General features: G+C 39.6%; 2 protein-coding genes across 2 annotated transcripts; one reads left to right on the top strand and one right to left on the bottom strand.

Annotated features, from left to right (window-relative positions):
* Window positions 1-2113: 2113 nt before the first annotated feature.
* crygs3 (crystallin, gamma S3) lies at window positions 2114-7502 on the bottom strand. The gene is made up of 3 exons (XM_077579393.1): window positions 6130-7502; window positions 3644-3886; window positions 2114-2442 (listed from the first exon to the last, which is right to left on the bottom strand). The coding sequence occupies exons 1-3, from the start codon at window positions 6145-6147 to the stop codon at window positions 2170-2172; spliced, it is 534 nt and encodes a 177-aa protein (XP_077435519.1). The 5' UTR covers window positions 6148-7502; the 3' UTR covers window positions 2114-2169.
* A 1028-nt stretch (window positions 7503-8530) lies between these two features.
* Window positions 8531-9386, top strand: LOC144060151 (gamma-crystallin M3-like). Its single transcript, XM_077579391.1, has 3 exons — window positions 8531-8617; window positions 8701-8949; window positions 9048-9386. The coding sequence occupies exons 1-3, from the start codon at window positions 8609-8611 to the stop codon at window positions 9327-9329; spliced, it is 540 nt and encodes a 179-aa protein (XP_077435517.1). The 5' UTR covers window positions 8531-8608; the 3' UTR covers window positions 9330-9386.
* Window positions 9387-13211: the final 3825 nt, after the last annotated feature.

Here is a 13211-nt window from a genome sequence, read left to right as displayed (position 1 = left end):
CAATGCTTTTAGGGTAGCCAATTCCTCAAATTTTTGGAGCATCCCCTCACCCTTATCTATTGGTTCAATATCACTAGGGTTGGGAGGATTAAGTTAAAAATGTGTTCCAAATTACAATACAGTTACTTTTTAAAAGTAGTTCGTAACATGATCTGTATTTTCCCCCCTCCTTACTGTAATGGAATACAGCTATTTTATTTTAATTTTTTTGCATGTGTTGGTATGAAAATAAAATTCTTTGAATCCTTGTTGCAGCACTCCCATCAGCTACAAGGAGGTGATAACCTGGGAACCATGCCTCCTTCGTGTTTGTAGTTGCTCTCAGTGTTGTTCCAGTGAGCTTTGCATCAGCACTAACAGCAGCTGGCATGTACCATACCCCACACTAGCAAAACTCGCTGCGTCATCAGCTCTTAACACCAGCTGGCATGTCCGCGCTCTGACGGTCAAATCCCGCTGAGTAATCAGATCTATGCTCAACACAACTAGGCCTCATGAGCAACCATGTTATCACAGCAAGAAAAGAAAGTCGAATGTTACAGCAATACGGTTGTTTGCATCCTCCTCCTGCATTCCAACATGCATGTCCAGTCAATGTTAATGGTTGTTATATGTGCCCTGAGATTGGCTGGTGACCAGTTCTGGGTGTACCCCTTCTTTTGGCCAAAGTAAGCTGGAATCGGCTCCAGCACACCTAGTGAGGATAAGTGGTATAGAGAATGGATGGATAACAAGATTTAACTAATGCACTGAAAATGGCCTTTTAATAATAATAATAATAATAATAATAATAATAATAATAATAATAATAATAATAATAATAATAATAATAATAATAATAATAATAGTCCAATTTACTTATTCAAAACACTAGTTAAAACATCTTAAACTAACATATATTACTCTAATAATTTCATAAATTACTACTAAAAAGGGAAAATGACATCAGTTTAACGCGTATAATCATGTGCAACTGATGTACAAGAACTTTTCTTCAGTGTAATGGCACAACTTCATTCAGTTTTTGGGGTAATTATTGTGAATAATTATTTTAAAATTGTGACTTTTACCCTATAATGTAGGGGTGTCAATGTAATTTGAGTTTAGGGGCCACATTCACCCAAATTGACCTCAACTGGGCCACACCACTATATTTGTGGCCTAATAAGCCATAAATAATATGTATTCCCATTTTTCCCTTTTTTTTTTTTACAAACACATTTGAATAATCACAAAAGGGCTTCACAAACCCACTATTGACCCCCCCCCCATCTAACCACAAGAGGGCAAGGAAAAACAACAACAAAAATATCAGAGGAAAAGAAACCTAGAGAAGAGGCTCCAAATGTGAAAATCCCCCTACCAGGATGACCAGGCTGCAATGGATGCATGTGGTGCTAAACAACTTTAACTAGAATCGTGCGAGAGTCCATTTCATAAGTTGAAGCACTGCAAGAAGACGCCGTCAGGGAAGTGAGTCCTCATCCAAACCAGGCCCGGTTGGTCGGTGCAGAAAGCGAGTTTGTGAATTTGGTAGACGTATAAGTCCTAAATTGGGCGTTTCAGCTGCCACCCCAGTACTTTTTGCATATGGTGACAGAAAGTACTTGATTTTAGACTTGAAAAAAGGAGGTCTAAATGGTGGCGTAGGTAGTGTAATGCACTTCATCTGCCCTGAGAATAATGAGTGGTGAGGGTCGTGTTGAGTTGAATCGACATGACTTGTGGTGGTTTCAAGTTGCTCACATCACATCATCCGCAAAGAGAGATATTGTTTATTTGTCAATGCCAAGCACGGATTCTGTTTCTGTATACGGCAATATCAAGCCCGGTGTATTCGGGTTGACTTCGCTCCAAGCACCCCCTGCCTCTGCAAATGACGGAGGCCGCTTTTTTTAGTCAGGAAAACGCTTTGTTCCTTCCAACACAATGGAGTAAACTCCCATTACACCCATTTCCACGGGCGCAAAGTCAATGCAAATACCAAAAGAAAGAAAGCTCCACCCATGTGCACAGCTAGACCACGCTTTGCGCTATACTTGTGCTGGGCACAAAAATAGGGCCGATAGTATTAACATTACATGTATATTAAAAACAAAAACAACAACAACAGATATTTCCTGATTTGTTGCATCCTATTTATATTTATTTCTCGAAGTGAAGTTGCATCTAAATGTCGTGGACACGCCGGAGGGATCCCACCAGGGGCTCCATGGCGGCCCACTCGCCGAATCGGCGGTACTGGCCCCTCTCCAGCAGATACTGCTGTCCGCTGTAGTCGGGAAGCTCGTAGAAGATCCAGGCGCCGTCCTGGACTTGGGCAGAGTGAACGTCTCCCGGGGACCAAACGTCTGATAGTTGATTGACATCTTGCGTGCATTCCAGCATCTGACCACTGAAGTCAGGCTTCTCGAAAATGCGGATTCGGAACGTGCCAGAAAACTGGAAAATAAGCAAAGAATTCAATGTCATTTTTACTGAACTTGTGCTAGAGATGACATTTATCATAATTGAACCATACAAACATAAATAAACACAATATATAAGTGGTGTCAGTAACATTCCAGAACTTTTATCAATAAAGTTTTATTTCAAATCCATTTTTTTCTTTTGAAATATTACCCTAGAGTCTAATGCCCTTTTCTAGCCGTCTCTGCCACGACTTCGCACTTTTGGAAGTTTTTTCCAGAATCATCGGCAGGTCTGTCACCATCTTGATCTCCCTCAGCCACGTATTGTCCAGGTTTTTCTCGTTGCATCATCAATTTGTTTGTATTTAGTTCCCTGCTTCCGTTCATTGTTTTTGTCACATGTTTTCGCTGATTGTGTTTGTTTGCAGAAATTCCTTCTTATTTTTTAGTGCCCCTGCCTCGTTGCCTTGCTTCCCTGCATTTGGGTCCACATCCATACAAATAGTAACATTCTTGAGAAATTCTGATTATTTTCTTATATCCCTTCTCATGAAATTTCTCATCTCAAGATCGCAAGACTGCAATATACTGTAAAATATCAAAACGTTATGAGTATAATATTACTTATAACAGCTTTATTGTCATAAATTTACAACTTTTCCCTTTTCCATCTTAACATTTGACATTTCTTTGTAAATTGTTAAAAAAATCCTAATATTGCTTTTTTCTAAATAAATTAGGACTATTTTCTCTTAATTGATCTTGAATTGTCTTATCCCAATGTTAAGATTTTGATCTCAAAATTGAAACTTTCCCCTATAGTATTACGATTTATATTACGAATGTATACTTAGAAAATTATGATTATTTTGTGAAATGTATTGTCATATTTTTAAGCTTAATACTGCAATTCTTATAAAATTGCAATATATTCTTGAAACGTTACAACTTTTTCCGCATAAATTAGCAACTTTCTCTTGTAAATTGGTTTTCTTGTAAAATTACAACCCAACTTATTTCCTCCTAATAGCTACAGCGATTCTTTCCCTGTAATAATAATAACTATCATTCGTATGCAACTTAATTTTCACAAATTGTAATAAATAAATAAAGAAATCCTCATGTTTGTTATAGTAAAAATGAGAGTGGAATATTAAAATGATATATCTCAGAGAACTGAGCCAAGATTCTGAGCATGGAATGAAGCTGCCTTTGTTCTGTGCAAAACGTACATTGGGGATGACGTGACAGGAACGGATGCTGTCGGTGTTGCCTTTCCAGTGGTGGTAATCTGGGTACTCGCCCCTGGTTAAGACGTACTGGCCGCCCAGATAGTTTGGCCTCTCGAACAGAACCCAGGCCCCGCTCTTGACACGCACTGAGCTGCAGCGACTCAAGTGGCTACTGAGCTCAGGACAGTCGCTGCTGCACTCGTAATAGTCGCCCTGGAAGTTCTGCTCCTGGTAAAAGATGATCTGGGCACCAAAATTAAAAAAAGAGGATGTTGTTAACGGACACAGTGCACTCATGTTTGTCACAGGGGATGCGGCCCAGACCCACTCACAATAGGTCAAAAGCAAAACATATTTTAAACACATAGTTACATTACTGCATGTACAGTATATAAAGAGGGGGGGGGGGGGGGTGGTGGGCACTGCGTAATAAAATATAAATAAAAACAATAAAATAGTTAATGAAATAAATACATTTAACCACTTTGCTTTGAAAAAATAGACTACTTCGCTTCAAAAGGCGGTTATCAGTCAATGACGGGCTGATGTCATGATGTTTTTCAATTTAAACTGAACTAATTGAGAACACCTCTTTTGAAGAGAGCATTTGAAACATGTTAATGTTGACCACAGTCTCCTCTGTGAGTGAAGGTGCAGGTGCAAGGTGTGTTATTTCTGATGAAACAACAAAAGGTTGCACTGTACTGCGTTTAACAATCAGCTTTTATTTTTGAGACGTTACAGAAATCACAGCGGCCAACCGCGTCCAGCCGGAACCTGCAGAATCCTACTGCGCATGCTCGCTGACCCCAGTTGTCAACAACATAAAGAAGTCACGTGACCCTTGTACAATATTGCAATATGTCACACAAGGTGGAGTTAATCTAATGTGGAGTTGATCTCACTCGAGGTGATCAACTGAAAGAACACCTACTCAGGGCACCATTTAACTCTGAAAAGTTACACTTTCAGAGTTAATAGGAACTCCCACAAATTTAACTTAAATTTAACAAATTTTAACTCTCCAGTTTTTGCTGTGTACATTACAAAAAAAAAAAAAAAAAAATTCAAGCATTAGTGTGATAGTATCATTCCAATACAAATAAGTAGGTTAATGCCACCAGCATAGCTACTGTGGCTAACGTCAGCTTGTTTAAAGTGTTTATGCTAGCTTAGTATTGCTCCCGCTGCCATTTTGTTAAAGCTGGATATGTCTTTCCTGTTACTGTCACGTGTCACCGCTAGGCACCATAATCGCATGCCATTATTAATGGACATGTTTTGGAAACGCAATCGTACACATGAATGTTGTATGTTGTGGGGGCAGTAGCTTTAGCAGGAAAGCCCAGACGTTCCTTTACCAAGCCACTTCTACAAGCTTTTCTTGGGGGATCTTCTTTTTATTTGTGTGTGTGTGTGTGTGTATATATATACATATAAATATATATATATATATATATATATATATATATATATATATATATATATATATATATATATATATATATATATATATATATATATATATATATATATATATAAAGAGAGAGAGAGAGAGAGCGCTATAGATAGATAGATAGATAGATAGATAGATAGATAGATAGATAGATAGATAGATAGATAGATAGATAGATAGATACACACACACACACACACACACACAGGCTATATTTGTGGAGACGGGTCAAGTTGTACTTTATAATTTTAAAAATTTGCAGAATTTTACAAATTACTGACATGCTAATGAGTAGATATGATATGATATGAAAAGAAGAATGCACTGAGCTGTCACCAAATGCAATTATGCCATCTAGTGGCAGAAAAATGACCTCAACACAAATCAATATCACACTCGTTTTTTTTTACAATACAGTACACCTTTTTAATTTTAAATAAATTTTATGAATTATAATGAAATTACTGTATCAATGACTAAAGGATACAGCCATATTTCTTTTAGTTAAACATTTTTCCACTTTTATGTTGTAAAAGTATGTAACAAGAGTATGAAAACTTATATACATTTTACTGTTTAACAGATTTTAACATAATTAACAGATATAAAATTCTCGATTAATCACGAGTTAACCATTAAAGTCATGCGATTAATTACAATTAAAAAATGTCATCACCTGACACCTCTATTATTTATATTCAGTTTTATTATTATTATTATTATTATTATTATTGTTGTTGTTGTTATCATTATTATTGTTATAATTATCATTATTAGTATTATAATTATTAGTATTATTAAATTTTACAGTACAATAATTATTTTTCTTATTAAAAAATCTGTTGGTGTTTTTGGGAGGGGATTGTAGGTCTTAATGCCATTGTCCTTCATTTCATTGTTGAATTGAGAGGGCCTAATTAAACTCGAAAATCAAGGTATGACTATATATGAATAGTTATCAGGAAGTAAATAAAAACAATACAAACAATCAGACATGTTATGGTGGCAATTTGTCACAAAATCTTCCTACCTTTCCCACTTGCTCCATGTTTGGGCTTCACACAACTTTTACCTGCAGTTTGTTAATCAGAATGTTCTCCACAGGCCTGTTGTGGATTTATACAGCTACTGTGCATCGCACAGCAATGTCATAACAATGGCTACAGCATTTAGTGCTGATCGCCACACTAGACAATTCAACAATAGGGTCATCAAAAACAGGCCTACGTCCAAGCCCAAAGAAAAGTCTAAAAATGGAATAAAGCTGCTAGAGCCTTAAATGTTCTTGTACTTCTGTTTCCAACAAGTTTAGAGGGAAAACTGAGCAATTCAGTGCATTAGCTGGCATAGTACTCGAAGCCAGGATGATGTTTGACACGGCCATCATATAATGTTAATGACCACATCATACTGATTAAGCAATGTCCAGTCCTTGCTATTTTAACACCACAATAATTGCAGTCCAATACTCGTACAGCGCCTACCACGTAGAAAAGAATAGGAAAAATTGTTAAATTATCTAAGCATCTCAGTGCCACAAGGGGTAATTTAACCATTTTTGCTAGTTGTTAGCATGCCAAGTGTTAGCATGTTAGCATTTCATCTCCTTTAAAATGTTACTTTACCACAGAGCACAAACTAAAATCCATATTGCTTGGCTCTACCTCACCGCTTTCTGTTCTCAAGTTGATGATCTGATACATTATATGTTATTTTAACAACTGTTAGCATATTAGCGTTAATTCTCATATTCTCACGATAGAATAAAAGCACTGAGAATAATGTAAAATCCATTTCTATCTCTCTCAGTGCTTTCTCCACTTAGGGCCAAATCCACTAAAGGCTTTTGTGGCTTTTCCGCGGCGCTAAACGGTATAAATGGAGCAATGTGGGAGCGTCTAATCCACATACTACGTGCAGATGGGGAAATTCATTACTGACTGTGCTGCCAACAAGGTTGCGCCCCAGTGCGTGTGATACTTGCGCGTACTGACTATTCCAAGCTCACAGTTCGTCATAAGTCAAAATGGTGGTCTTATGCTGCATTCGAGGAAGGTTTAAAGTCGGATTTATCCAACTCGGAGTGTCCCAGTTCCGCCCTCAACGCGTTTGAGGCAAATGTAAACAGCAAGGATGGCTGATTCCGATCAATCCTTTGTTTTTCTGGTTAACGCAGTTCTGTTGCTTTGCAAGAAGACCACATGCTTGAGTGTCCGTCTGCCTGCTGCCAAATCGCAAGCCCTTTGTCCCAACTTTTTGTCCGCTGATTACGGCTTGCTCACTGCACAGCGATGCTGGTATTTGGCTGGAGTGCAGCAAAATCCCACAGTCACTTCAGAAATCTAAGAAAAAATGTGAACATCCGTACTTCCAACCATCCCCATTTTTCCAGATATTGCAGGCTTCCCCACCGCCTGGTGCGCCTCCATGCTGTTTTATATCAAAATGCAGAATGTGCAGACGGGGGAAAGCTATTATCATCTAAATTTGGCCATTTGCATATCAGCAAAATGGTCAAGTCTGATTTCTCTTTGTGCCTCTTGTCAAAGAATCAGGCAGCTGACCCAGCATGTTTAGCTTTTCTCTATGTATACATCTTGTGCTCTCTGAAAGTCATCACACAATCTTGAGGAAGACACTAAATAACTGCATAGTGTCTGCTGAAAATGAAACAAGGGATGAATAAACATGATGTGAAGTCAAATCATTAGCATATTTTTAAACGCCAATCAATTACTTCTGTCAAACCAATAGGTGGCAGTGTGTTATAAATTGCCAGCTTGGACGACAATAGTAGTTTAGATTAGCTGCTAACTTAAATAAAGTGACAAAAATAGCATGGTGTAATCTCAAAGTACCTTGTAAACCTGTAGTAATTTTTTAGTTTTGCTTCCTTTTTTACTGCACCTCGAACATGAATGCTGGAGAAAACAACTCGAACAAAAAATAAAACTGCCGTGCCTCGATCACCTGCGATTGGACAATTTCCACTTAGTCGGGGTTGACTTAGCGAGTTCACACTATATTTAATTTTTGTACCTTTCCAAGTGACTCAGCTGGGTGGGGGAGCGTGCCTACCGCCCTCTATTGACAAGCCGTCACCGGGCACAACCTTTTTTTCATATTTCCAAAAAGTAGATCTGCTGTATAAAGAATTGAAGACAGTCCAGAGGCACAAAAAACATCAGGACCCGCACCAGTGAATTATGAGACAAAGATATTTTTTCACCCTGCAACAAAGTGCTCATGCCCACAGAACGAACACAAAGAGGCCCAGGTGACACGCCTTCACCCCATAGGAGAGGTGACTGGACCAGATGCATACAGTCAGGAATAATAACTATTTTCAAAGCGATTGAACAAACATTACAGGTCTGTATGCTGTGCTGCTGAGTAAGACGTTCCGAACAAAAGCTCCATAGATCATTTGGCTATCATGACCAGCTATAAAAGGTTTCAGCGGCTGGGTACAAGCGGCAGTGCAATCAGGGACAGGATTGGACATCAGCATGGGGAGAGTATGCACATTTTTATGTATTTATTTATTTTTATAACATAGCTGTGGAGATTCTGATTGTTTTGTTTTTATTTGTTTTTCAAGATCATCTTCTATGAGGACAAGAACTTCCAGGGTCGCTCCTATGAGACCAGCAGCGACTGCGCCGAGTTGACCTCCTTCCTGAGCCGCTGCAACTCCTGCCGGGTGGAGAGCGGTTGCTTCATGGTGTACGAGCGCACTAATTTCATGGGCCACCAGATGTTGGTCCGCAGAGGAGAGTACCCCGACAACCAGCGCCTGATGGGAATCAGTATGAGCGACTGCATCCGATCCTGCCGCATGATCCCCATGGTAAGAACGTCAAAGTTGGAGTCTGCTACTTTTCGGAAAGCTCCCAACTGGGATGTGAAATGTTTGGTCCTACCTAATCTGTGTGCCTTACTTGGCAGCACCGAGGTCCGTTCAGGATGAAGATCTTTGAGAGAGAGAACTTTGGAGGTCAGATGAACGAGCTGCTAGAAGACTGCGACAACATCTTGGACACGCTGCGTATGTCCGACTGCCTGTCCGCGCAGGTGTTGGAGGGCCACTGGCTGCTGTACGAGCAGCCCCACTACAGGGGCAGAATGCTTTACCTGAGGCCCGGGGAGTACAGGAGTGTGAGAGACATGGGGTTGGGTCCGGTTGACATGAGGATCGGGTCTATCAGACGCATAATGGAAACTTGTTAAGACGCTTCTATTTGAAAATGTAAGAATTCATATCAATAAATGGTTCATAACTTATAACATGACTATATGGTTATTGTTGATTCAGACTGCTCCTGTATGTATACAGTATGTAACACAAATGGCCTGTGGTGGTTGCTGGTCTTTCAATGAAGATGGCATAAGATCTATTAAGAAGAGCTACAAGGCTACAAATAAATCACCTTCAAAAATCAAATAAGCTTTGTTGCTCTAATGATATTTTTACATGTCACACATTTTACACATGGGTAGTGTCTTGCTGGTCGGGCTTCCCTCCCATCTTGGCTAGCATGAGAGCATCATTTCACTTAATGCGCCTGCAGAAAGACATTCATGGCATTCAGCTGTTTGGATGGGGCCACGTAAAAAAAACTCTCCTGACCTCGCAAATTCTTTGAATTTTATTTTTTTAGAATTTACACAGCCTCACCATTCTGTTCCCTATCCTACGTTGTCCTGTCCTTCCTTCACTACTGTCCCACGTACAATTTGACTCCAATGTGACATTGTAATGTTTTGTTTTTTGTACGGATGGTATTCTGTCTGTTACAAGTTTTTTTTTCTTCCATTTCCTCTCTTTTCACCTTTTCTGCTGCTCCCCTCTTAAACCTTGTACTGCGCAACTGTAAATTTTAATAATTATCCATCACAATGCGAACAGCCATGGCGACCAACTCCACTGATACACCAGAAAATATTTCCAGCATAAATGGATACAGGTCCTTTATTCGATCTAGGAGACAAACAGGATGTGTTTAGGAGGGGGTGAGAGGTAAGGGGGGGGGGGGGGGGTCATTCTACAGTTACACACAACACATTTAATTTAAGTTAGTTAAATTTTCTAGCATTTGAATCATTATGGCAACAATGATACTGTCCATCCTCCAGAATCATGGGAAGCGTGAGTTCACTCAAACTCCATGAACGAGGAAGTAGCCTGACAGCTGACAATCAGATGAAAAAATAACAAAGGCAACCTACTTTTGTTACGCCATGCTCTACTTAATGACATTCACAGGGGTCATACTTTTGCCTCCTTGTCTTAGACGATTCATCCAATTTACTTCAAAATTGGGCTGAACCATCTCAAGACTTGGGACAACAACTGGGGGAAAAATCTTGAGTTTTCAAAATGCTGTATGATGGGGGCAGGCAGTAGTGTAGTCCAGGGTATACGCGGGTATACCCACTTACTTTTCAGTCAGCATTGGGTATACCCACTTCTAAATCACAGCGTTCAGCCACGGCCTACCCTCCTCTGCCTCTGATTGGCTGGTACCCAGTGCCTACACTGATTAGATTGGCTAACATTTGGCATGAGGACTGATGAGTCAATCGGAGGCAAAGTAGGGCGGGTCATGTCGAGGAAAACAATCCTTCAAATGCTCCCCCGAGCCACAATGGCGACCCAGAAATTTAGCTCAGGTGAACTGATTTGCCCTCATACACGGGATACTTGATCATGACGTGGGTAATTCAAGTTAGTTCAATTTTCTAGCATTTGAATCATTATGGCAACGATGATACTGTCCATCCTCCAGAATCATGGGAAGCGTGAGTTCACTCAAACTCCATGAACCAGACTGTTTTTCACTATTTTTGTTCATTGTTCAGTAATTATTGTAATTTGTTTTATAACATATACTTTATGTTTGCCTCATGATAAATACATTCTACTTTATTTGAGGCTGCTTGTGTTACCAAACATTTTTTAGTCATGATCATTTTATTATTGTGAGCATGACGGATTTTAATTTCTTACTTGTCACCGATTTTGGACTACTTAAAAAAAATTAAATAAAACTGCATGGTGAAAATTGAGTGTATACCCACTTCCCCAGGGACCACTACACCACTGGGCATCAAATTTTGCATTTCATATTTGTTTCGCCACAAAGGAAGAAATGCTTAATAACTCTCATGTAGCATTTATTGTTCCAAGAAAAAAAAAACTTTATTGGTAGTCACAACCTGAAGGCATCTATATGACAATATTCAGTTATACATATAGCGCTACCTATAGTGGTGACAAAAAAATGTCAATTTTCACAATTCTATCTACTGTGCTGAGCTGAGAGGGATGCAGTTGAAAATTTATCAGAAAAGCCTTAAGATGTTGATCATGCCTCAGACTGTATAGTGTGACTTATTGACAAAGGGCGTGGCCATTACGGTGTTGCAAAGTCTTTAACTTGACCCAGATGATCCTATCTTCTCAAAATTTAACACATTTGATGAGAGTCCAGGCCTGAAGACATCTACAAACTTATATTTCATTGAAGTGGTAGCACCACCATGTTTTTTTTCCCGGAGCTACCTCATATGTGCTCACATGAATGTTTAGGTCCTTCAAGATGTTATAACGCAAAGTTTGTGAGTTTTCGTGAAACGCTGTTGCCATGGCAATGCACTGTTTGCCAAAAAAGTAATGCTGATTTTGAAGGCCTGCATGAAAATACATGAAACTTGGCACACACATCTGGCCTGGCAAAATGAGCAATATACTATACAGTAGCACTCAATAGTGCCCACTGGAATTTTTTTAATAAAGCACCCCCAGGTGTACGTTTCACCCAGATCTATGAACATTTGGAGGCACTCTATATGTAACTGCCCAAGACCTACAAAAAAGTTTCTTGGAGCCATATGCTAAAATGAACAGGAAGTGAGCTGTGATATATTGAATGTTCAATTTTTACACATTTACAGGGGTCATACTTTTGCCCATTTCTCCTAGACATTTCATCCGATTAATTTCTAAGTTGGCCTGTAGCATGTCAAGACCTGGGAAAACAACAGGGGACAAAGTCTTCAGTTTTCAAAATTATGATTGGGGGCGAGGCATCAAATTTTGTTCCATATTTCCTTCGCCACGAAAGAGGAAATGCTTAATAAAAGCCCAAATTTCACAAGTATATAGGAGTCATAGGAGCCTTGAGGTGTTGATCATGCCTCAGACCGTTTATTTCAGCTTTTCGGCAAATAGTGTGTATTCTCGCGGTATTTGTGAGTTCACAAACTCCCGAGAATCCATCTTGTACCGCTGCCATTGATTTCCACCAATACAAACCACTGGTGGTTCGGATCAACCACAGAGCGAAATTTTATTTGGAGGCGGGATATGCAGCTGTGACGAAAACAAGAAGCGCCGAAGCCGTGGGAAGAAACAAACCAAACATGGCGACACCGGTGGACGAATGCGTGGACGCTGCAATTAATTCTGTTCTCGCTGAATTAGTCTCTTGCATCCGCATATCAACATTGCAAAACCGACAACAAATACTCGAAGACCAGATATCAGCTAGTCACAACAGTCGCATGTCGGTGACGACATTTTCATCTTTTGCCGTGATTGGTCGAAACAAAAGTTAGGTAGACGTGCATACGATTCCGCTTCGTCTAATCAGCAAGTGTTGTACAGTATGCCCCGCCTTTCCCGAGCAAATCAACGTGGAGCAGTCGCAGATAGATATTGTGGAGAACTCTCTTGAGTAAATCACAATTACCAATCTGGCTATTGCCAGGTTAGTGAACCACATCAACCTCATATTTGCTCGGAAGAGTTTTTAGGCCTTCATAATGATGAAATGGAAACTTTGTGATTTTCCGTGAAATGTTGTTGCTGTGGCAACACATTGTTAGAAAAAAAAACAAAAAAATGCTGATTTTGAGGGTCTTAAAATAGATGGAAGCTAAAGAAACTTTGCACTTATCACAACTGGCAATATTTGTGAGAGAGAAAAAATCTAGGTAAAAGTTTACTCTGCCATTTTCTAAAAATTCCAATGTGCCAGCACCCCAACATGCAAGTACCCCAAAGGTGGCCCGGCCTGCGAGGGCCCTTAATAGCTGCTTGCAGCTGTA

The sequence above is a fragment of the Vanacampus margaritifer genome, chromosome 11 (assembly GCF_051991255.1).
Source record: "Vanacampus margaritifer isolate UIUO_Vmar chromosome 11, RoL_Vmar_1.0, whole genome shotgun sequence".
Lineage (NCBI taxonomy): Eukaryota > Metazoa > Chordata > Actinopteri > Syngnathiformes > Syngnathidae > Vanacampus > Vanacampus margaritifer.
The sequence above is the reverse complement of the archived record's forward strand: the minus strand, read 5'-3'. Positions and strand labels throughout refer to the sequence as shown.